At 40.8% G+C, this 26160-nt stretch overlaps 3 protein-coding genes across 4 annotated transcripts; 2 read left to right on the top strand and 1 right to left on the bottom strand.

Annotated features, from left to right (window-relative positions):
• Positions 1 to 3401: 3401 nt before the first annotated feature.
• Positions 3402 to 4718, top strand: LOC306699239 (G-protein coupled receptor 22-like; the record flags this gene model as incomplete). Its single annotated transcript, XM_079163786.1, has 1 exon — positions 3402 to 4718. One exon carries the CDS (start codon positions 3402 to 3404, stop codon positions 4716 to 4718), a length of 1317 nt encoding a protein of 438 aa, XP_079019912.1.
• An 8107-nt stretch (positions 4719 to 12825) lies between these two features.
• Positions 12826 to 15885, top strand: LOC306698224 (B-cell receptor-associated protein 29-like). 2 transcript variants are annotated; one of them, XM_079162443.1, is made up of 8 exons: positions 12826 to 12968; positions 13415 to 13521; positions 13784 to 13884; positions 13986 to 14133; positions 14284 to 14419; positions 14699 to 14795; positions 14968 to 15068; positions 15179 to 15885. In XM_079162443.1, exons 2-8 carry the CDS (start codon positions 13430 to 13432, stop codon positions 15212 to 15214), a joined length of 711 nt encoding a protein of 236 aa, XP_079018569.1. In that variant the 5' UTR covers positions 12826 to 12968; positions 13415 to 13429; the 3' UTR covers positions 15215 to 15885. The 2 variants fall into 2 exon arrangements, with proteins under 2 accessions (XP_079018569.1, XP_079018568.1); XM_079162442.1 differs by having other exon boundaries at positions 12954 to 13075.
• A 625-nt stretch (positions 15886 to 16510) lies between these two features.
• Positions 16511 to 23603, bottom strand: LOC306698186 (solute carrier organic anion transporter family member 1C1-like; the record flags this gene model as incomplete). Its single annotated transcript, XM_079162398.1, has 13 exons — positions 16511 to 16736; positions 17043 to 17160; positions 17402 to 17466; positions 17759 to 17943; positions 18175 to 18340; positions 18603 to 18798; positions 19387 to 19551; positions 19973 to 20221; positions 20699 to 20797; positions 21545 to 21691; positions 22047 to 22168; positions 22372 to 22504; positions 23462 to 23603. The coding sequence occupies 13 exons, from the start codon at positions 23601 to 23603 to the stop codon at positions 16511 to 16513; spliced, it is 2013 nt and encodes a 670-aa protein (XP_079018524.1).
• Positions 23604 to 26160: the final 2557 nt, after the last annotated feature.

Consider the following 26160-nt stretch of genomic DNA (forward strand, 5'->3'; position numbering starts at 1 on the left):
GAGGGACAGAACATCTTTCAGTCGTGTGACCCTTGCATGTTCATCAATATTCAATCTGTATTCGTGGATTACTGCTTGAAGGAGCAGGAGATCAACCAGCAGTTTCAATCGGTCGACCTAGATTGCTGCAGGGCTGCAACGAGAGGGGACAGCGTGGTGTGTGGACCAGCTCCGAAGCATCTGTGTTTACCCTGCATGGTGAGCTCTGCCGTGTTTTGATGGGGCACTCTTATTTATTGGTTTGATTTTCTGCCATAAGTGGTGTAGATGGTGTGTGATGACAGCAAAAAACTCATTGCGAAGCAGCTCTGTCACCACAACAAATGCATTGGATTAGAAACTATCAATATTAATTCCTGAATAACTTCAGTTATAATGTTTTGTTGACTTATTGAGAAACACTGGTTATGGTTCAAGTGAAACCGATTTGTAACTGATTCAAAAAGCTTGTCTTGCAATTCCATGTAGCTGTTAATGTAAACATCACACTCTAAAAGGCTTTTGATAATTTGTTTATGCACTACGATACCTCACATGCTGGGAGCAGATCTGTTTGTGTCCTATTCCTACACATATAAATATTCCAAACTGTCTAGGCTGACTATAGGAGAAACTTGATATGCAATTGTTCACTTTAAGATCTTCATGACATACATGATCCTTTAATCTAGTCCTGAAGCATGGTACTCAGTGATCACTTCTGCTGACATTGTGGCATAGTAAAGCATGGCATCCCTCACTGAGACAACCTTGAAAAATGACCGACGTGTTCCTCTGAAGAGATTACATGGATAATATATAGTGACACACGAGAGGGCATCCATGTCTTCATGACAAGTTCCCAGTGGAATCACACGGCACTAAAGCTCCAAGCAAGTCTGGCCTATAATGAAAATCGTTTGACCCTTTTAGCACCCCTGTTGCTGTACAAGTGACACAAAATAATTACCACTAAGCATGTTACTGTAATATTTTACACAAAAACAACAAGAATAGCAACAAAGTACTACAGTTAATCCCCAAAACAGGAAGGTGGGATTATCTAATACCAGTTGCTTTTATTGCAAGCCCTTGATTCGTGCTACTGTTATGTTAATGCAATAGCAAAAATGTAAAGTGAATCAGGCGATACGCAGGAACATGATAAGACATCAGAGGCTTGTTGCTATGCTAATGAGAGTTTCCTTGTCGCCTCGCTGCTGAGGGTATCTTTATTTTCAATAACGCATCCCCCACACATCCCTGTCCTACTCCTCCTACTCTCTCTCTCTTCCATTACCCTATCCTTTCTCTCTCTTCAGGTCGCTGTGAGAGAAGGATGTGGACTTGACGGACAGACAGATGATGTATGCAGCTCCCTCTACCTGAAGTCCATTTCTTAGTCCGGGATCTTTTTGCAAATCCACAAGATTCATGAACTCGCTCCCACTACCTCAGGAGGATGATCTTCTCCTGAATTCCTGAATCAACCCCCCCCCACTACACTGTACGTACAAAGAAAAGGGGAGATCACATATGTCTCAGTGATCACACGTGCCACGGTGATTGGACACGCACATGCTCTCTAATAATCTGCTCTACTCACGCCAGTTCTGGTGATTGAGAGTTCAGCATGTCGAGGGAAAACTGGAGACCTGTGCTCGATTTACATGTCAATGGCAGCTGGAGCCAGGCGTACAGAGACTGATGAGAAAGGTGGAGAATAAAGGTCTGTTCCATTAGTGGTCCCAGGATGGACATGGGCCTGGATGCTGCCCAGACACACTGACCTCTCCTGGACAGATTCTGGACAATACTATGGTGTACACCGGGGGACTCTACATGGCCGACTGACAAACTCTGCCTCTTGGAGTACAAGCTGATGGATGTAACTGTTTTTGACTACTATCTTCTCATTGAAGACAAAAAGGCAAGGCTTTGAATCGTCGCACAATGAGCAGTACATTCCAGCCCTGCGCTGGGGAAAGAGACTGTGTGTCTATGTTTTCTTGGTTGGCTGCGTCTCTACTGCCTGGGAATATCATGACATTATAAACAGGAGGTGGCTCCAACATCTTATCCCTGTTCCACTCATCCATCAGAGCTCCCACCATCACCAAAGAAGACGGACCAGACATCTGAAAAGAAGTTTGTAGAGGACATTAGCCTATATACTCTAAAATACACTGGGTGCAGGTGGCCGATTCCTTAGCTTTCTTGTCACTGAGGTCAGGAAGAAAAGACTGGCGAGACGGACAGGTGTTTTTTTGGCTGTCAGCCTCTCTGGGACGGACTAGCAGTGAAAGGAAAGGCCTCGCTGGGGGGCTCTGCTGGAGCGGAAACTCTTTTCCAAGGGCTATGTTTGGATGTGATGCTCGTCTCTGTGGATGCAACATGGACTTTATGGCCTGATTACACAGCCCTGGTATTCAGATAGTGCTGGCGGGAAGGGTAAATATGTTTAAAAAAAAACATTTGTTTCTCTCCCTGTCAGCTTTTATTAGTATCATTATTATGGAGTGCATGTGTAATAGATTTATCTCCTCTAACCAATTATTGATTACAGCTTCAAATACATTTCTTTTTTTGGTGCACTACTTGATCCTCCAATTATTGAAGTTCTGTCTGAACAAACATCTTGTATTCTGAAGTGCATCTCTTAGAGTTGGACGAGTGCTGTAGACAAACTTAACATAATCTTCTGGCAGAATATTCTTGTCAGTTATGAACCACCTCCTTTAATTTGGCAATGGCTGAAATGCTGCCAGAAACGACGAGTTTAGTTAGCAAGGACCATATAAAGTATGCTGTTTCCTAACTCCCCCCCTATCATATTAATCACAGCCAATTGGGGCTAAAATAAGCTTTCTTCATCATGGCCTTCATGGCCTCTGGTTTATATTCAGTGTGTATACGGTAAATGCAAAAAAACTATGTCAGCTTGAATGTGCTGTTCAGCTAAGGCTCAAAAGAACACTAAGCCACAGCTAAGCCACCACAAAGCCTCAACATACTAAGCCATTAAGGCTATGAGGTTATTAGAATTTAATTTCTTCCAAAGTGTTTCTGTTATGTGCCTCCACTGTGGATGCAACTGTCTGATCAAGGATGGTGATAGCAAAAGCAGAAGCTGATTGAGGCAAGATAGTTACTAGTTAGTCATGCCACGTACGTAGTGAGACAATCTAATCTGCAGGGCTTGATAGGAAAAAGGTTCTAGCACCGTGTCTGAGAGTCTGATCTCAGCATTTCTTATTCAAAACTCATTACGCTTCCTATCATTTGATAACTGGCAGCATTACGTCTGACAAGATTTCTCAGATGTGTGTTAATTACGACTTTCTAGGGATGCACATGAACATGGACCTCTTCGTTTTCCTCTTCATGAATTCTCTTTTTCTCTTCTCTCTACACGCAGGATAATGCATATCCTTCCCTGCCCTGAACAAGAAGCCACCATGAGTAACGTCACGGTCACCGACAACACTGAGCCCATCAGCCGCACCATGAGTCCGGCAAGCCCTAGCCCGTTTCCCTATCCTGTTAGTTTCCAGGTCTCCCTGACTGGCTTCCTCATGCTGGAAATCCTCCTGGGCATGAGCTCTAACCTCACAGTCCTTGCCCTTTACTGCATGAAGTCGAACCTCATTAGCTCTGTCAGTAACATCGTCACTATGAACCTCCATGTGTTGGATGTGCTAATTTGTGTGTGCTGCATCCCCCTCACAATCGTGGTGGTGTTGCTCTCCCTGGAGGGAGACACTGCACTCGTCTGCTGCTTCCATGAAGCCTGCGTCTCCTTTGCTAGCGTTGCTACTGCTGCGAACGTGCTTGCCATCACCCTCGATCGCTACGACATCTCAGTCAAACCAGCCAACCGGGTGCTGACCATGGGCCGCGCCCTGACCCTGCTGTCTGCCATTTGGGTGCTATCCTTTGTTAGTTTCCTCGTACCCTTTATCGAGGTGGGCTTCTTCGCCCAGGGCCAGGCTGATCTGAACCAGACAGTGGTGGAGAATGTGGTCCACACTAACCAGTACTACACAGAACTCGGCCTCTATTACCACCTACTTGCTCAGATTCCTATTTTCTTCTTTACTACCGTTGTCATGCTCATCACCTACTCAAAGATCCTGCAGGCACTCAACATTCGCATTGGCACACGTTTCCACGCTTCACAGAAGAAGAAGGCTCGCAGGAAAAAAAGTCCATCCATGACAGCCATGACAACACAGCATGAGGCCACAGATGCATCCCAGAGCAGTGGCAGCCGCATGCCCACACTGGGCATGCGCACCTCCGTCTCTGTCATCATCGCCTTGCGCAGGGCCGTTAAGCGCCACAGAGAAAGGCGAGAGCGCCAAAAGAGGGTTTTCAGAATGTCCCTCCTGATCGTGTCTACCTTCATGCTGTGCTGGACGCCCATCACAGTGCTCAACACAGTCATCCTGAGTGTGGGCCCCAGTGACCTCATGGTCAAGTTGAGACTGGGCTTCCTGGTCATGGCTTATGGGACGACTATCTTTCACCCTCTTCTCTATGCCTTCACTAGGCAGAAGTTCCAGAAAGTCTTGAAAAGCAAGATGAAGAAGCGAGTGGTTTCGATCATTGAGGCGGATCCTACCCCTAACAATGCCATTATTCACAACTCCTGGATCGACCCAAAGAGGAACAAAAAGGTGACATTTGAGGACAAAGACGCTCGACAGAAGTGTCTGTCGTCTGAGGACGTGGGGTGAAGGATCTCATTGTCTTTATGGTATACAGTCAATAAAAGCAGCTAAAACTGACATCAGGTCATGATGAAAAAGGGAACATGTTAATCCAAAGCAGTAATGTAAATAATATGTGCAATAGAATGTACAAAGACAAGAGGTGGATAATTTATTACTATTTATTGAGAACAAATGTAGGTTTCATAGATAGACTATATACTGTAGATATTGCATGGCTTTTTGTAATGGTAGCAACATACAGAGCATTGTGTACATACATAATACATGTACAGTATAGGGTAAACAAGGTATTTAAATAGAGAGAAAGAAGTAGGAAGTACTATGTTTATGTATATTTATAATAAATATCGTGTTCACCTACCCAACGCAGCAAAAAGCTTCCTATTCTACCTTCCCCCAAGTTCAGTGTTTGCGATTCCTGTAACAACTGTGAGATTACAACCATTCATCACCATGCCACTTGCTCTGAGAACCAGACCTGCAATTCCCAGTGACCACTGACCTTATTGCCTGGGAGCCCTCTGAGGGAAGGCAGACAGGTCAAACATGGAAAGAGACAGGCATGGAGAGGAAGCCGCAAAAGTAATGTATGTTATGTTGCTATAACCGTAAAGCTATGGGGTACTGTTCACAATCACTGCTTTTAGAGTTAAAGAAGAACACTCGCATTCCATAGACACAACAGAAGACCATGGCTCTCATCACCTCTTTGACAAAAAACAGATATAATCAAAGCATAGTCTGTTTTACTTTACCAGTCGCGTCTTTGAGCCAAGTGGAAAATATACAGTTGCCTTATTTTGGTTTGATGAATTGAGCATGACTTTACGCTGGGACAGGGAGAGCACATACTAAACACAGTGCACAAAAATGATGACAAATATTGTTTTAAACCTGAGTGAATCCTCAGAGGTTATGTTTTCATAAAGAGGTTATTTAATCAAACTAGAGGAAAATGTTGAAAACTGTTGTATTATCAAAGTGTCTGTTTTTAATAACACAAGCCGAACAACAATGCTCTCCAAATAAGCAAATCCATAACTGCAATAAAGAACTACTGCAAAAATGTTGAAGCCTTATAAAAGATTCTGTTTACAATCCACAATAACAGATAATGAAGTTCTTCTTCCCTGCCTTTGTATGTCTACCAGTAGTGCGTGTCCTCCTTTGGTTATCAAGGAATACGATAGTGAAACTGTATTTCCCAGGTGGCTGTTGCGGGTAGATTATAATTCAGCCAGCCTGATATTTTCGGCTCAACTTGTCCTAAATAAGTAGGAATAATATATTCAGAAAAATGCAGAAAAATGTCAGTGGTAATAACAAGAAAAAAAAGCTGTCAGCTTATTACATTCAGGCTGCGCTCTAATACCGAATCTAGATGAAAAGTTACAATACCCATTAGCATATAAAGCCATGCTCAGCTAGCCTGGCAGCTCACTTCATTACAATCCCTGGGTCAAGTATTACATTCTCTCTAAGATGTGGATATATACTGTGCAGTGCAGTCACATGCACGCATAAAGGAGCACACACACAAATGCATATGCACACTGTATGCCACAGTTTATCTCAGGAATGAGCTCATTACGCCTTTGCTGTCTCAGGGACAGTAAAAGAAAATTGAAGAGCCCTTTAGATACTAAGAGCGCAGGGCTATTGGCAACCAGAGCGATTACACAACCTTGATCAGATGCTTCTCTGGCTGCCAGACCAGTGTGTGGTTTGTAGCACAACAGAGAGGGCTGATATGGGAATATTGATGCAGGCAAGGTTCTTTATGGCCCTGCAGTAAATAGGCAGTGTGGATGTCACGGTACCTTGAGGGCATGCCTGTGATTGAGAGAGGAGATGGGATGAGAGCCAGCAACAGATTAGTCGACAGGGGAGGGAAAATAACCTATGAGATGAAACATTGAGCCAGAGGATAGATTTAACAAACACATGTAAACAGTATGATTCCAACTTTCAGTGGGGAAACGTCATAGGCGGTGCATCAATATACAAATGTATAGACTTATTCCCATTGCCAACATAACAATGATTCACTACTAACAGCTGTGTTCCACTACTGAATATATCATTTAGCCCTCTGCTCCAATAGTTCTAATCCAAATTTAATCAGTGCTACTGAAAAAAAATCACTTGTATTGATTACCTTTTTTAAAATGACCTCTCAAAGACCAATACAATTTACACTATCTAGGTCACAATTTGTTTTTTATCATGGGGTGCAGCCGGCACTGGCTAAACAAAAAAAAGCACAAGCACAACCAACATAGCACGATGTTCTGACTGAACTGCCACGTTGTTAATACGGCATTATTCAGTCTGACACTCGCTTCTTGTTTCTTGTCTTTTTCTGTTTGGGGGGGGGGGGGTATTTTGCTCTCACTAATCACTGAGCTTGATGTATCCGTTCTCTTGATGTCATTTTCAGTCAAAACTGAAGCTGTGTGAGTACTGGATAGGAGCAGTTAGCTTCAACATTGTCATGTTCATTAATGTCAGATGATGCTTTTGTGATATTTAGAGCAACGTTAACTATTTGCTATTTTACAGCCACTTTGCACACCGAGCTACATGACACGCCAAACCTGTCAGCTCCTTTAGCTTGAAAGTACTACATCTTTTGTAGCACTAAACTTTTACTTAACTCTCTTGGGGAGAATGGCACAAACTCCTTTTTTTTTAAAGAAATGCCTTCAACGCATGGCGGTGTAAACTGTTTTTATTCACAGGCTGGATAGCTCCACCTTTTTTATTGACGCTTGTCGCTATATTTGTTTGGATTCTGGCTCTGGCAGAGGTAGATGACGTACCTAACCTTGGTCCAACCTATAAAAGGCACCAACAGGCTCAGTAGTTTCTCCAACTGGGGAAAAATCCGTTCATGAGAGCAACAACTCTAAACCTCTTACGCCACAAATAACACTGATTCAATATCAGAGTGGATGCGCTTTTACTTAAAATAGCCCTCATTGTGCTCCAGTGCGCATTTGAAATATTCAGCTTAAACACCGGATCTCTACCAAACTGTTATCCAGAGCTTAGAGTTGTATTGTAAAATGTTGTTTAGGACATTAGACAATGACCAGTGACCTTCATTTTGTCTCAATCTCATTATCATGAGAACATTTCATTTCATTTCTAAGCTGCATTAAGGAATTATTGATATTGACCATCCAACGCAAAGAAAATGCAACAGAGCGTTGACATGCTTATTGAGTTAATGGCTTATTAAGGACTTATAATGTTGTAAAATATCGGTTAGTGAAGCTTAAAATCAACGTGACGTACATAAACATGCCCTGTTAAGCATGTGTCTAATAACTTAAACAAAAGTTGTACAATTTACACCATCGTCTAATCTCATGTGTCTCCTTTTAATATGTATATCATTCCAAATAAAAGAATATTGTGAGGGGCAAGCATTTACAACATTGTCTTTTATGTTCATACTCTGAACTGAGCAGAAGATACCATCATCTACCCTTATTGTTATGATTGCTATTATATTGACTGTGTGTAGTTTCATGTTGGCCCACACGGGACCACTTTAATGTAGACATTTACAAACGGCTGCCATCTCTCGAGCGCTGCTGGTTAGCATATTGGACGGATTAGCAGGCTGCCACTAGACCTCTAACCCGAGGTGACCTGCAGAGAAAAAAAATAGGTCAATATACTACCATACTCAATAACAAAGCTTCAATGACGCTTTACTGTGAGCCTTAATAGAATCACTTGACCCTGATGTGTCCTTCTCCTTCTCCCCTATACTCCACAATAAGGCTGGTGTTTACTGCTGTCCCCATCACATACATTATGTCCCTCCCCCTTTTGCCCAGGCAGCCATCCCAGATTCAGATGCCATCTCTTTAGGGCTCCTCTCTATCCAGCCGCAGACACAGAATAAAAGCCTGGGAAATCATATTACTCCGTCCGTATGGAGCCTCTATTGCATTAGGTCAGCAAACACTCAACTGTAATTCTGCTATCGTAGAGAAGAAGAAAGTGAATCGAGCACACCAGCCAGCGCAGCTTGACAAATTGTTGCTCGTGGTCATTTTCCAAATGTTACTCTCACCAAGCCACATGTACTGTAGAGATGGAAGGACACTTTACAGAGATGGAAGATATATGACTCTGATCCACAACATACACGCTCTGTACAAGAAAATCTATGGCTCAGATAGAAACCAGGAATCAGAGGCAGACAACGGGGTATAACCTCTACCTCCTGTGACCTTAATGGCATCATTGTGTGGTGTTGGAGGAAAATAACACACTGGTCTGAATCAATGCTGTGTAAATTACTCCCCTCTGTCAGTATCAGTCCAGCGCAGATGTTTAATGATAAATGAAGTGTTCTTCTTTAATATGCAGTCTACATCAGTGAACAACTTTATCCAACTGGGCAAACACGAAAAGGCTACTTACATGCATGCCAAAGTGGACGATATAAAATATTGTTGTATTGTAATAGAAAAAAGAAAAATCATGGAATTTATATGTACACAAATTGTCCATAGCACAATAAATGCTTATGTTATGAAGCATGGTAATAGAGACTGTTTAGTGTGTAAGAATGTTACATTTGATGAAATGTGCCATTATATTGTGAAATCCTCCTTTAGGAAATGTGAGTCAGACAAAGGCAACGCCTAGCATAGTCTTATCTCACTAAACCAAAAAATGTGAAGGACAAAACAAAGTCAGAAGTGCCGACATGGCTGGATGCCCAGTCCCTGTGTGTGTGTGTGATTGTCTGTGTGTGCATCTATTCAGCAACGTGTGCATACTCCAGCAAGTGCAGCTATGTCCAAACAGTATATGTGCATGCAGCTATGTGTCATTCCAATTGTTTTATCAGGCAGTGACCGAGTGTCAACCATCGGTGTGAGAGGTGACACAGCAGAGAGGAGATTGCTGCCCTCCAGCTCTCTCTCCACATGAAAAGATATGAATGGGACCACCACAACAGAGCTCACTACCACAGCCTGGCAGCTGGAGACACTACAAGGTTACAAGATTTGTATTATTAAAGCCAAAAGAGACCAATACATTTTAAATATATTCCATTCTCCTTCAAATACCCTCATGTCACAATAGAATTGCAAAGTGGCAGAAGTTATTTTGAGTGTCCAGGGCTACTGAAGTAAAGGTCCTATTCCTTAGACAGTGTGTGGCTTGAATGGACTTAAAACTCATTATGGTTGAATCATCAGTATAAAAGGTGAGCACAAGCTGGCTCTTTAACATGAACAAGTCACAAGCCTGAATATATGAAAACTTTAAAAGAAAAGTTAACCGACTACCAACTGGAGCTGTGTATTGGCAAGAATCTGGCGATATATGAATCATGATACAAGGGTTACGATTCAATGTATTGCGATACTGTAAGCAAGGCGATATATTCCGATTTGTTATGTCAAATTTTTGGAAAACTGTTATAGTATAAAGAACAAACCGCGATATAGGGATGCACCAATACCGCTATCGGGCCATTATACACTCAAAAAGCTGGACCGAGTATCAGTGGCAATGGGGCCGATCTTTTCAATTTAATGTTCATATACGATATGTACATTACTTCCTGGATTTTAATTGCTGTTTAAGTTTTGACCAAATGGTTGTTAGATAAAAAATATGTACACTTGAACTGTAATTCCTGCTATTTTTTTTACATTTGTTATCAAGTTGCTGGTGTCCGATTCATTATTTTGAAAACAAATACAAATATAATAAAGGTATGTCTATTTATTAATTTGTTACATTTTGTTCTACAAATTTATGAAAGCAAGCACAAGTAAAATAACAATCCCAGTCCTTCCACACAGGGAGGCATATTATTTACGCCTCCCTTTGCCAAAAATATTTGATTTTGAAAATATTTGATTTCAAAATCGATAGAGGATCATAAAACATAATATCGTGATACTCAAGTGTATCTATATTTTCTTACACTCCGACTACTAATGTGCATTTCCTTACAAAACAACAAACCTCCTTACTTGAAATTCTGTTGTGCAGCCAACATTGAGCTGAAACTAAAGTTTAAATAATTAACACCGATCGCTAGAATATAGCGATCGGGTAGAGACACTGGTCCTTCATAGTAGCTTGTTGATTGGCATCAACAAAATACGGCTTCAATATTATGTTTATTGACTCATTTTTAGGCATGCAGTGTACAGTATACAGCTGATACTGCAGCTCTAACTAACACAAAATGAAGTTATTCATCCTCTATTCATATTTTCAGTCTGCCTCCTCTATAATACCAGATTTCACCATGTTGCACAAGAAAACTGCTCTTGTTATTAAACTAAACATGAGGGTGCTGCCTCACACACAATGTTGACTGAGTTGCTCACAAATGAGCACAACATAGTGGCTGAGATAGACCAGAATAGTACCAAATTGCATGAGGTATAGGATGCCATGCCATTATAGTCGCAAAAGAACCTGAGCCTGAAGGCAAAGCTCTCAATTTAAAAGTTGATTTATGTTCCAACCTTCAGTCACAAGTTTGTGTAGTGACTGGGATGATAAGATCCAAGGATACAAGCCACTGAAATGAGAAATCCTTGGCAGGGTAGTGTGCTACTCCTCTGGGACAAGGTGAGGGATTGTGATATACATGAGAAAAGTTGGTCGCCGCCTCTCTGTGGAGGCATTCTGGGCACAAGCAGCACAGTGTAGAGCCCATGTTACACACAAAATACTCAAAAGGGCCTATGTTTCCTCAGTTGGCAGAATGCCCTTGGTTCACAAATCAGGCAGGAGTTTATGCATACTTCCCTGCATCAAAAGAAAAAAACTAAACAATATGAAAACAACCGTACATGTAATATTTAAGAGATCATTTATGAAGTCCATATGCATTGTCACATTGACTGCTGTACCTGTCAAATGTGTATAGACAGGCAATAACTAAAATGAATGGAGCTCACAGGTTACAACACTCCAGCGAGCACACCATCACCATAGCCTGACCATCTGCTTATTGCAGGCATTTTGCTGTAATGACTCTTCAGTCTCCTGAGCTGCGACCTCAGAGATGGTGAGGAGAGGGGAGCAATCAAAGCGCATTCAGTTTCTGCTACAGTCATTTGGCCACTCTCAAAAAGCTATCACAGGGTGCAGCTGTAAACATTTTGCTCCTCAGCACTCCTGAGACATGCAGTCAAAGAGGATAGCAGCTATCAGTCTCTTTCACAGAGGAAGCCCGTGTGAATACACTCTGCAAGCTGAATACAGCGCAGAGGGGGAAAACACACAGAACAGTCATCGGAGCTGAATTCGGTGGAAAAAAACAAAACAAAAACTCATTTTTGAAGAGGAAGAAGAGTGTACTGAAGGCTGCACTCCAGAATTCCCTCGGTCTCTGTTATTGATGCGCAACACCCATGCAATTTATCTGTTTATGTGCAAGACGAGCCAGCCAATAGAGGGTTGTGTTCCTTTTCAAAAGGCACACAAAGACACAAAAAGAGCAATCCTTTCAAGTCTTTTTGTAATGAATACGCTTTTGTAATGAGTTTATATCTGCTATTTCAGTGACAACTATTTATAGTCAGCTGGTGTGTACACAGTGAGCCCTTTATCCACACTGTCAGCTGTTTGTATATCTCCTTGACACACAGGGAATATTTGGATTGAATTCACTGCAATAACTGCAGAAAATACAGGACTTGCTGCTTCCAGCCACTGTGCTCAAGCTATATTATGTCATTGGATAACCATCGCCCTCTTGTGGACATTTGTTTGGCTTCTTCTGGGCAGAAAAAGCCCAGTCCGAATAACAGCATAACCAAAGAGATGTATATATGTATATAAGAGATGTGCTTGTTTATTTTAGTGGTTTAGGGATAAGTATTGAACACCAAGGCTTAGTTATTATTTAATAAAAGAGACTGAGTGTCCCTCCCTCACATGACTATTTTTGTACCATGACATGAAACATGAGAAGACATCAACAAACACACTCAGACAAAAGATAAAGTGGAGAAGAAGAAAACATCATGTAAGACAAGTCTTGCACTCACTGAAATCAAACCCTTTGTTTAGATTGATCTGTTAAGTTGTGATCTTTAACAAATCCAAAGTGGCAGACCAATGATATCGACAGTGGAGAATTCTTCAGGGGCCGAAGCCCCTTATATGCTCACCAGCAGCTGTTGTAAATGTGTGTGAGCGCATGCGTGTCTGGACTTTCCCATTCTTCTGATCGCACAACTTTGTCTGGTAAGGCAGCAACTCTGTTCATTGCTTTGGAATAGATTGACCACCTCCTGCTGTTAAACAGAATACGCCACTCGTACTAATGCTGAGGAGTAAGAATATATTTAGAGGTAAAAGCCTTTAAATAGCAAATGGACTGTGAATGCCTGCTGCAGATTGCCTGTTTCATGCAGCAGTCTTACAGAAACATTTGTGTGTGCTAAAAAAAAAAGTCACTTTACAATATGAGTAGCATATAGTACAATATACTGTATATAGTTTAGTATGTATTCTTCCAATGCCATTTGTTTATGGGGGAATGATTGCTGTTGTAATTTAACGTTAGTTGCTACTATCTAATGGAGGAATAGAACGATATGGAAATATTTTTTTTTGTGCTTTGAAATATGCAATCCAGATATGTAATACATTGTGTACATGGAGCTAATGAAACCTGTATATCTCCTCAGGAAATCACAGTCACAATGACTCTCCAGTGGACTGCTGTGGCTTTCTTCCTCTATGCAGAGATAGCAGTCAACCTAATCTTGTGCATACCCTTCATATCAGCACGGAGGTACTGCAATTTAACTCACAAACCCAAAACATGATCAAAAGTTCATTCAGCAACTCGTCCTCAGCTTCCTGTGCACAGGCCCGTTTTCTGAACAAATAATAATAATTTAAAAAAAAGGTCCGATGCAAGAGTCTGACTGTAAATAAGAAAAATGAACGAGCCACTTCACACAAATCACCAGCAGAGTGCATGCATGTCCTTCCAGGGTAGATCTAATGTGTATTATGTTTCACCCACAATGGCCTTTTTCCCTACTTTGTAGATGGCGTTCCGTTTTCAGCTGGAGAATATGGAACTGGTTATCTCCATATTGGAACAAATGCTTTTTTACCATGATCATGGTTCTCATTGTTCTCTTCCTGGGTAAGCAACCTGCCATGGTTGACATCGAATAACACTGAGTACACTGACAGCATGTTGTCAGTCCAGCTCATTCATGCTTCTGTCCCCCTGCCCACCCTCAGATGCTCTCCGTGAGGTACAGAAGTACTCAGGTCCTGAGCCCATGCACGATGCCAAGGTGAACCCAAATTTGTACGACAATGTCCACATGAAGCTGTTCAGAGCCCAGAGGAACCTCTACATATCTGGCTTCTCTCTCTTCCTCTGGCTGTTAGTGTTATTTCCTTCCACATTTATTCAGCTTAAGTGTTTGGGGCCTTCGTCAAAGACAAACATTACCATTCCACACAACTGTCCACTTCACTTTCTGAGGCCCTGCCTTTTCTTCCGGTTCTCATCTCTTCCTGTACTCCATCACAGTGTCATGCGTCGGATTGTCACCTTGCTAAACCAGGTTGCCGTCACGGGGGAGAACAGTGCAGGACTTCAGGCACAGATGGACAGTGCTGTCAAAGCAGCCAAGCTGCACCAGGACGCCAACTTGATGCTCACAAAAGTAAGAGTTAATCAGAGTCTGACGGCAGAACTAAAACTCTTTTTGTCCAGTAGTCCTAAAGCCTGTTCTTTTCCTCAACTTCCCCAATGTGTAATATCTACTGCAATTCATATTGTACATTTAGTATAACATTACTTTGCGTTTTTGTGACTCATGTACACCTTTTAAAGTGTGTAGGCATTGTTACATACTGTATTTTCACAGAGGACATAGTGATTTGTATTCTATATGTGCTCTGTTGTCTGCTGTTGGTAATCAAGGAGAATATGTTGTGCTCAGGCTCTCCTGGATGAGGAAAAAGCCATGTCAGTAAAAAACCAGCAACTGAAGCTGGAAGCTGAGAAGCTGGCAGATCAAGTGAAGGTTGCTGAGGAGGGTGAGTGATCATCACTTCCTTCATACGGGTTGATCTGCAGTTCAACTTTTTAAAAACAAAGAAATGTTCTTATAGTAAAATGTTCATGAAAAGCTATGATTATTAAAAATATAAAGCACTAGAAGCTAATTCTAAGGTAGATTGATAGATGAAGTACCGTTTGTGTGTGTAGCTGTGCGCAAGCCTCGTGCTGAAGTGGAGGCCATGAGGAGGCAGGCCAAAGGTTTAGCACAAGAGTATGACAGACTATTGACAGAACATCATCAACTCCAGGTATAGTATACACATACACACACACACACAATCACAAGCTACATATTGTATATTAACCCACCTAATACTGGAGTGTATGAAGCGTTTTTAATCTTGTACTTGATCCACAGAATCGCCAGAGTCCTGCAGACAAAAAGGATCAGTAACCACAGGAACACAGTGACAATTGTTTTCATATTCCTAAAACTGTGTGCCATATGCAGTGGGCCACCAGAAGCAATGGTTTGTATTATCTTTTACAAATGTGAAATTCTTTTTAAGTTTAAACTGAGTCACATATTTTAATTGATGAGATTAAACAGACAGTAGGCCAAGCTATCGGATAAACAGGAGCATGTCAACTTCTCACATGCTGAAAACATCATCTTACTAAAGTATTTGCCATGAACATGAAATATGTATTTGTTACTCTTCAGTTTTAAAAGTGTACGAATTTCAATTTTGGCTCAGGGTCTCATGCTTATGCTAACTCTTAATTATGATTAATACCTGACAACATCCCAGAAATACATTATGCTATTATTTTATTATGCTAATTGCAATGTAGAGAGATTGTGCACCAGTTTCCGCAAAGATTTGCAACGAAAGTTGTTTAATTTCTTTCAGTGAGATAAGCACACTTGTCCCTTGACTTGATGTGCTGATTATCAGTGTCTGTTTTGATAACAGATAATAATGAAATAATTTAAGTAATCTGCCTTTTAACTTTACTAAGCATCCTGGAAAGGCAGATCTACCTTAAAACCTTAATATGCATAATTTGACATTTGTGACAGTTTGGTTGGTATATGAACATGAGCATGAAAAATAAACATTGAAAACCCCAGATAGTGTGTCTCTTGATGTAAAAAATGATGTCTCTGAAAAGGCTGATACCACATTAACACAAACAATGGTTTAATCTCAGTGAAGGGATGCTTTGTTGTTACATCTGTACAGGAAGTTTCCCAGTTTGCCAACGGGAAAGTCTTTTAGCTGCTGCTGTGCTGCTTAAGCTTTGATCGGCTCGTTGACCTTATTTGTTCACAGAAGACACTAACTTTGCATTTTTGCATCAGCCAACGTAGTTCTCCTAAACGTTTGGCTGCAATCTGCAACGTCACCTCTAAATGCCGCCAGATTCTATACACTGCACCTTTAATATATATGTTGAATCCCAAAATGTATTTCATCAAATTTATTCATAAAAACAAAGACCAACATAGAAAATACAGCACAATTACATTCTTTTTTTTCTACAAAAGTCTTCCAATCATGAAAAACACATATATACATTCCAGAAATAGTATATTTTGTTTTTAAAATGACTCGTCATCTCCACAAATCCCGTTCAAATATATACTCTGAATGCTATTAAAAGTGTCCACAGTTTGTGTTTCTCTATGCATCTGACTGAGATGCTCCATGGAGCGGAGTCAGAAGAGAAGAGCTGGTGCTGAGGCTCACAAGTGAGTCTCTCTGTCAGGATTGCAGTCCAAGGCCAGTACAAACTGCTCACAGTGTATGGAACTCTTCTCTTCTTTCCTTAGTGACTCCAACTCTGCACTCCCATTGGTCAGAGCATTTTTCTCCTCCTTCTTTATATGTCTTTTGAGTAGAGCAAAGCCTGAAATACAGAGAAGGAAGGAGATTGTCCTTAAGCCCAGAGTCAGGCCCATGTACACTAGCCTGCAAAAAAAAAAAAAAAAAAGGCTGTACTGTTAAGGGACAAACTGGGAAAGAGTCAAGCTCAGTGGCAGCAAACGTATGCTTTATACATGTGTACCACTAGTGGTAAGGGTCTAACAATAGCAACAATGTTTCTCTATTTTTAGTCCATCTAATCATTTTGTTTATAAGCATTGCAGCCATGCAGGGCAAGCATCTTGGTTATAGAGGTTTTGTTATGTTTGAAAGTAAACTTTAGTTGTAGAAGGCATCCTAGTGGATATCACATACAGCATTTTATAACAAAAGCCCTACACATCAAATTACCTGTAAGCTGAGGTGTTATATATTCTGCATGCCCCTCTTCCTCCACACATCTTGATTCCCCATTTGAGGCATGTTGTGTCGATAATGGCTCCAAAGTATATTGGGGCAGGTATTCCAGCTGTTCAAAATTAAAAATAACGTGTTACTTTAAACAAAGAGCACATTAAGGGTGTTATTGGTGTACTTATTGTAAAGATTATAGTGACGCTTTTTTAAATAGGTTTCTAAAACACACATAGGATCCTGAACATTTTTTTAAATATTGAATGATGATTTTCAATTTATAATTTCCACACACACACACACACACACACACACACACACACACACACCTACACGCACACACACATGGTTCTCACCGAGGGTACGAGTGGCCAACGTGTAGATTCCAAGAGCAAGGGATTTTAGCTCAGGCTTAATGCACCTATAGAGACAAGACTGAGGGGTTTAAGGAGACTCAACTCTTAAACCTTGCAAAAACTTTGAGAAAAACAATGATTTACACTTGAAGGCAAAAAGTAAAAATATTATAAAGCAAACTTCTGGAAATACATCAACTTCTGGAAATATCTCCACTGAAAATACTAAATGATTAAAATGTGCTGATACGGCAGGAAGTGTCATCTTTCCAAGAATGCCAACATGATGTATTGCTCCAACAACAGGCTGCATGTGTAATGAGTCTAGTGTCTCCACAAGGAGGGTTGTCGACGGACCTGACAAGCAGCATGAAGCCGGGTGTTCCCCCAAGAGAGATGATGAAGGAGCTGAGCACAGACAGAGCCAGGAAGTAAGGAAAGATTTTGTCACAGCTGTCTCTGCGTGGACACTGGCCCAGAGTGGCCGTTGAGTTGCCTTGTTGGGTGTCAGCCAGAAATACACAACTACAATTGTCAAACACCTGACAAAGAAGAATGATAGATGAGCTGCAGCACAGCAGGAAACACTTCTTGTCTTGAGGGGAAATAGTCACGCCAATACAACTGAAATGTCATGTGCTACTCTGTTGGCATCCGTAGGCGTGATAGGAAAGAATCACAGCAATTAAGCCCAAATATTAAGCTGCACTTGTTAGTGAACAGTTAAACTGAGAAATAAGGATGTGGCATGAAATCAGCGGTGGGTGTCTGACCGTATTTCTGCCGGCCCCGGTGGAGGAGGTGCATCCAGCCAAGCAGGGGGACACGTAGGTGATCCCGTTCTCTCCACACACCGGATCCCACTCCCTTCTTGAGCACAAGCAACCCGAGTTACAGTCAGAGGAGAGAGACTGTTCCTGATAAGACAAGCCTTCCACTCTGCATGGGACAACATGAAGAATATGCATATATTATTGACAGCTCTCTTAAAAAATGTATCAAATATGGAAGCCACAACCACATCAATGTGCATGGAATATGAAAATAGAGACACAGAAAGTGTCTCAGCCGTACTGATTTATTGTAGAATTTCCCTATATCCAAACCTAGCTCCTTCTTTTGAATGTTACCTTTTCTTTTTTTTAACCTTTGTTTACCTTACACTACACATATGAGGGAAATGCATCAAGACACCACATACCCGGTATATGAGACTGTGATGCCTGCCACCTTGGAGTTTTCACAGCCCATGACTAAGAAAATGAGCGACAGGAAGTAGCCCAGCAACGAGGTCCCAAAGGTAAATTTAGCTGCTCCCATGATACCCAGCTTGTACTTCTTCATGACAACCCCTCCAGAGAACATACCGAGGGCCACAGCCGGGATGTTGATCGTGCCTTGCCAAGCCGGAGAATATAAACAGATTTGTCAAGAAACATCAGGAATAAGCAACATCGCTCCCCAAAAGGGATCAAAGAAAGAGCACTCATTCATATGAAAGTAATCTCATTCATATTTCATGTAAAGTGTACTGCAGTCATGTTGTAAAAGATGAAAATGACTTTTGTTGGTAGAGAGGATAGAAATGCATTTCTCATCATGCAGCACTCTCCTCACTCATTCTGTTATGTGGAGGAAAACGCTGTTATTACATCATCTCCAATTCCATAACATTGACCTTATAACTGGTCTCATTAATCTGTGTGCTTTTAAAAAAAAACGAATGCCAAACTGTCCAATGATTTCAGTAAACCTGACTGGCACATCGAAGCCATCGAAGATAAAAAAAATGCATCAAAAGCTGGCTCATGAAACTGTTATGATGACCATGTAGATCATATCACTTTGCATCCTTTAATACTTTTCTTTCCATGAAGCAACACAGGCTTTGGACAAGCATGTGACTCATCTACAAGGATAAAATGACCCAACAAAAGTCATCCAAACAAGGTAAACACTATGAATTATCAAAACACTCTGCTCACCCATGAGAAAATTGGCTTTTGACGCTGACTGGCCATAGTGTTGCTCGATGTATTTTGGTTTGTAGGTGACCATCCCGATGAGAGAGTTGAACTGAATGATGGTCACGCATAAAAAGGTGATGTAAACCGGATTTCCAAGGAGACTCTTCAACGTGGGCACAAATTCTGTGTGGGGAAGTTTATGAAAACCACTTGAAATGTAGGCTTTTCCTCTTCAAACACATGTGAGAATTTCTTTTATGTTTTTCTTAATTCACAGATTATTGCCTTCATAACAAGCATATGGTCTTCAAAATGACACCCTCAAACATGCTTAAAAGGACGAAACTTTAGTTTAATTGGATTGTTCTGAGGACAATTTACATTCATAAGAAGAAATAACATTTCTTTAAAAAGTTGGGTTGGTGTAGGAATGTAAGAATACTGTGGGTTAATAAAGGAAATATAGAAAGTAGCGGCAAAAGATAGCAGTAAAAGGGAAAGTTTTAACATCACTAAAGATTCCCCGGACTGCATTCAGATTACGATGCCATTACTTAACATTCAAATCTTCCAACATTACAACTTGCTGTGACTATAATCATACCTTTGGCCATCTGATGTAAATTAGCCGGCTCCTCGGGTCTGAACTTGTGCTCCATGGTTGGGGAATCTTTGATAAACCTGGTTTGCTCTGGAGTGCAGCTGGTATCGTGTTTGTCCACAGGCATGGGCGGTGATTTAGGCAGGAACCAGAAAGGAACAGCAGACATGAGGGTGATGGTACCAGCGATCAGGTAGCCCAGCCACCATGCCCCCACCCAGCGGGCATCACCAGGGGTGATGGTCACCGTCTCTGGGACGAGAAAAGAACCATGTCAGGACAGGATGCAGATTACATTTCTTTAATTTGCTTACCATTTACTATAAGTATGTTTACAAAAAATGTAAATTGTTTTTAGTTATATTACTTTTTACGGCAAGGCAAGGTGAATTATACAGAGTCCGTTTCAACGCGCTTCATATACGCTATAAACTTTAGACCGCGGTAGACATTCAAATACCGCAGTTCAGAACCAAATAGACGTCTCCTGACTTGTATTGTATTTACAACAGCTTCAAAGTGTTTCCCAGTCAGATTACGCTGTATCACAGCATCTACCCTGCCCTAATTCATTTCCTCTTGCCAGGTGTATTGTGTCGTACACAGCTTTAACACCGTCGTGTACAACAGCCAATTTCTAAATCCAACTCTCCACGGAGGAGTGTGAGTGCATTTCTGCAGTGTGAACAAATTCTGAACAACTTATCAGAGAGATGACAGCTTACTCACCCATGTCCACATATCCAATGTCAACGTAGATCTTGGCACACAGCGATCCCAGCAGGTACCCAAAGACGGGACCGATGATTGATATAGTTTGGACACATCCTAGAATAGCCAACAAAGACGTGTATTTTCATTTAACCGCATTCAACACCTCCTAGCATACAAACAAAGCATAACATGTTTGGACTCAATTCAGCAATTTTTTGACTTTTAAGATTTATTTTTATTTGGTATTTTAAGACATTCCATTGAATAATGCAGTCAATTGAAGTCTATTTGTATGCCTCCCCGCTGGCAACAGCCGCAGTCGGAGGCATTATGTTTTCAGGTTGTCCGTCTGGACGTCCGGCCGTATGCCATTCTCGTGAAGGTGATATCTCAGCAACGATGGAGGGAATTTCTTCAACAGTCACTTGGACTCAAGGATGAACAGATTAGATTTTGAACTTTAAAGGTCACTGGAACCTCACAAAACATGTTTTTGGCCATAACTCAATAATTCAGATGCTAACTATGACAATTTCACATAAATGTCTGGAAAATGATGAAGTGATGACACTTTGGACAGACATGAATGTAAACAGCAACATAACTTGTTGGCGGTGCCATACAACCATGAGGCGGTAATTCTAGTGCTTTAAGCAGTAGCCTGTATGTATTAAACATGTTGTCACCTGAATCCTTAGTACATCCTATATGCCTACTAATACATACTGAAAAACACAATTCTTTAATATAAAACCCTTTTGTTCAATTATACAAATTCAAAGAAAATCCGTTCTGAATTACATTGATTTGAAGTAATCTTGGTATGGTGCAACGCTATAGCCAGTGAGTAAAATGCATTACCAATATAGAGGGCAGCATTCTCTGACTGTGCGTAGTCATCAATATAGGAGATGCCCAAAGGCTGCACTGGAGTCTCTCCAATCCCACGCAGGACATTTCCCAGAAAGACATAGACCCACATCGAAACACTGGACTCTCGCTCACAGCCTACAGTTCAAAATCAAATAGGAAAAATTTTAATTTAAAATTCAAACCTCAAAAATGTACTAAATATGAACAAAAATACAATGAACTTAATGCATTCTTTGCCTGCCTCTGTATAGTCAATATTGCTACATTCTTGTTATTCTTATTAACCATGATAAGAAAGCTAGTTTTGGTCTAACACATCACATCGAGACAACTCCAGCAATGTCAAAGTAGACTAGTTTACTGTGGTGGTCTAAATCCTGTCTTGGCATTGTATTGGAAATAATGCACAAATAGTATTGGTAATTTGGCAAATTGTGAATAAAGAAATAAGCAATGTGTTTTTTACCAAGCACGCTAATCCCACTCTTACCTCTAGAGGGCAGTATAGCAGGTCTGTCACCTGCCCTGGTGGACTCAGGTGAGCTTGCTGGACATGGAGAGAGGTTATTGGTTGAATTCACAGACCATCTAACTGATGTTTCGATCTTATAGCTGCGTACAAAATACCAATTTGACTGTTAAACAAGGGAAGGGTGAAAGCATCCGGTATCGTTACATACTCACAATGTAAAGCACAAATACATATATCATTTTCAAAGTGCAAGGAATACTGTCACTACATTGTGTTTACGATGCTTGAAGACAAAAAGTTTGTCAGCTGCAGTGATTGCATACAGACATGACACTTTGCCTACCGGTCAATGATGAAATGAGGCATGGCGATCAAGAAGGTCCCAAAAGACATCAAGATACATCCAACTGCGATGATCTTAGGTCGGTGGAGTTTGGCACCAAAATAGCTCACAAAGGCGATGACCAACAAATTCCCTGCAAGGTTGAGAAGATCAGAAAAGCCATAAAACATGAAACCTTCTGTTGAGAGCATTTTAATTAGTGTAGTATTCTTCAAAGATTGTATATATATGAGAAAAGGTCTGCGAAATACAAAGTATCTAAGAACATTTAACTCATTTAAAAAAAAAAAAATTCTCAATCAATCCTCTATGATACATTATAGACGGATGCAATCTCTTGTACACCCTGATCCATCTTTGATATGGAGAAGCACCATGGAGGGATAGATCTGTGAGGTGTACAGTAGGTTACTGTCTTGTTTTGATTACGCTGACAGCTGTAAGATCGCTACCCTCAGGACATATAAATACAGAGGAAAGGTCTTTATATTCAGGCTTGAACTGAGGATATAATAGCAGACAGTCTGCAGCTTTTTCATGAAACACATTTATCCTGCAGGGTGGGCTCTGTGATATTTCTTTATGTGTCTGCATGTTACACACTGTATATTGATCACTGCACAGACATTTTTATATGTTTTGTCCGTAGTCTGTTGTGCAACTACTAAAACCATCACAAAATCCCTTTATTCAAAGCCTACAAAAGCATTATTCACTCATTAGGAGTTGATTAGGTATGCGACCACTGTGACTATTCAAAGCTCAAAGGGGATGCATATATGTTATGGTGTCAAGCTTGCTGGCATGCTGGGGACGTATTATTGTCTTACAGTAGCTTCCAGATAGATAGAGAGATAGAAAAATGTACTCAATTAATCCCAAATTGGGAAATGATTTATACATATACATATCAACTAGAGAGATATACAGCTATAGAATAAACAACATGAAGAATATTTAACAGTACACGATTAATATACCGAACTATAACAATATAAACAAAGGATAACAAACTATAAACATTAGACATAAAGGATCTAAATGCATCAATTCGAAAAGCTTCAAAACTATTTAGAATTGAGAAACTCACCTATTTCAAAGCTCCCATCTATGATGCCGATCAGATAACTGGGGATGTCGAATCGCCTTTCCAGCTGTGTAATTGTGCTCTTCATGTAGCTGCCAGATAAAGCCTTGGCAAAGTAAGCAAAGGACAAAGCTGCAAGAAACATCTAGAGAGATACAGAAAGAGAAGACGTTGTGTCAAACTATGTGGTCCGCACTTTTCCTCTACCTTCTAATTTCAAAAGAACAAATGAACCTGTATTATTATTATTTTTAGATTTAGTTCAGGCCGTTCAAACACTGTAGTTCAAACACCTCAGAGCCACAGTGGAAAGGAAACACAAAAAGTAGGAAAGTCAAACTCTGGAAAGAAAAATGAATATTGGGATTTTGTAACAAAAAAGCAGTAGCTTGTGGCTTTGTGCATGCTTTTCTCCGAGTGAGTGAGTGTATATGTTTGAACTGTATGATGTGAATTTGCAAGGCAGATACACATTTGTAAAAGGAAAAGCTGTCTGTTGGAGCTTTGGCCAGAGAGTGTATTGCGCTAAGCCACCTGTGGACACTGAGAGTCAGTAACAAAGAGAGGATTAGAGAAGCCAAACCCACTGGGATGCAGAATCATCCACTGCACTATGAGCTGAGACCGACTGACATGCAGCATAATTGGAAACAGGTGAGAGGTAACAATAGCCTGTGAGAGGTAACAATAGCCTGCACTCTGAGGGATGAAAATAGCCCAAGCTTGGAAGAGAAGCACATGCAAAAAAAACCTATTTTTTTCAGTCAAATGAATTTATTCCATTGCCATTTAATAAACAACTATGACTTCACAAACCACTGGTTCTGACAATAATGGTGTTATAATTAATAATCTACTTTAAAGATACATACCAAAAAAAAAAAAATCTAAATGTATTCTAAAATGTTCAATACAATTCACAGGTGAGTGAGTGAGGGACTCTATAATCAGCTGCAGTAAGAGACACACCATTCAAATAACACTGAAAACAGATGTAAGCACAAATGAATTAGCAGATGGTGAAGAATCAAGCATGCCACATACCACATGTAATATTGGCTAAGTAGATGCTAAATAACATAAGTAATGACCCTCAGCCAGGCTTAATTGTATGTTAAGAGTGGCTCAAAAACCAGCATGCTTATGGAAATCTCAAGTCACCTGAAATCTGTCAGCATCGCTACTGTACAGCGGACGGCAATGCACTCAAACTTCGTCGCGTGAACTGTGACCCCATGAGCTCGTCCAACCTGAGCTGAGCAAGACTCTTAAAAAACGGGAAGTGTGGAATGACATTTCCTCAGCATTCATTCAACACTTCTTGTTTATAGATTATGTAAATGACAAGGTGTCAGTGTTGCTATGGCTACCACCTGGGTGGTCTGCGGCTGATTAATAAACTCTCAATGCGGTGGCTGGCTTCGCTCTAATGTCAAGTGCATACTTGCCATTCATACCACAGAATATAAGTGGTTATAAGCACGGTGTGTCTCATATGACCGCATGAATAATGTCGATGTAGAAACCTGACACCACCATCATGGTGAGGTGTGTGAGGAACATCATGTCAGATCTTAAAACGTACTTTTCTCATCTTTTTTTGCTTTTTTTTAGCTGTCATGATGTGGTTTTACAAAAAGATGTGCGTAAATCGAATGTATATATATTCAACACAATTGAATAGAACTACAACCAATTAGAGCAACAAAACATGTGACATGGCACTGAGCTAACTGAAGGAGTGTTGCACTCTTCTGTACGGTCATCGTCGCAAACACGCCGCATGTTAGACACAGTTGTGATTGGCCCGTCACATCGCAATTTGCTGGAAATTTGTGTAAAGCGGAAGGGGACCAGATGAATTTGCCAGACTCAAGTCAGACAAAACATGAGGCTGCAGATTCGTCTCGGTTTTCAGGCAACGCGTGTGTGCAACAAAGAGACAAAACCACTTTCTCTAGAATGCATGTTGTATTCAAAGCACCTCGCTTAGAGGTTCATTGTAAGATTACACGGAGGGAGAACACACATGGATAAAAAGGCATGTTTCTTGTAGTTGCCCTGGTATTTCACTAAGCAGCTTTTACATTTTTCTCCAATGTGCTTTCTAATCCAATAAAGAGGTCCAATCTGACCTCTTTTACTCAAGCACAAACTTTGTCTATGGAATTTCTCAGAGCAACTTAATACCCAGTCCAAAGGTCAGAGAGAGCTGAATGGTCATCCATTAGGCCTCTTAACATGAAGCACGCTCAACTCAAACACTCAGTAAGTGTTCAAACACTTTGCATCAACACACACACACACACACACAATTAAGCGGTCTTAAGTTAAGCAGCTAGACATTTTAAACAACTTGCTTGAAAAGATCCCGCTGCAGCAGAAATGGCGACATGGATAGCTTTTAGATGTTCACACACAGGAGGGTACATTCATCAACATGTGCACTCTGTGCTGCTCACATACATGTGATCCCAGTAATTGGAGAGATATTTGTGTGCCACCCTTGAGGCCACTCAAATGACAGACATGTGGTCCTTCTATCATTTCAGGCTGAAATACTTCATATGATACATGTGCTTATGAATGTTCTCTGGTATATAACGCTGAACCCATTTGCCTGTGTAACTTTAGTACTTAAAAAAAAACACATTCTACAAGATATGAAATATGAATTGTGGAAATACTGTAAACAAGTTTGA

The sequence above is a fragment of the Pholis gunnellus genome (genome assembly GCF_910591455.1).
Source record: "Pholis gunnellus genome assembly, chromosome: 7".
In the NCBI taxonomy this organism is placed as follows: Eukaryota; Metazoa; Chordata; class Actinopteri; order Perciformes; family Pholidae; genus Pholis; species Pholis gunnellus.

Bases quoted from the DNA above. Each gene is read 5' to 3' on its own strand.
- LOC306698224 (XM_079162443.1), top strand. From the start codon at position 13,430: ATGACTCTCCAGTGGACTGCTGTGGCTTTCTTCCTCTATGCAGAGATA. The intron at 13,885-13,985 runs GTAAGCAACCTG...GCCCACCCTCAG, and splicing joins TCTCATTGTTCTCTTCCTGG to ATGCTCTCCGTGAGGTACAG. The intron at 14,796-14,967 runs GTGAGTGATCAT...TTGTGTGTGTAG, and splicing joins AGTGAAGGTTGCTGAGGAGG to CTGTGCGCAAGCCTCGTGCT.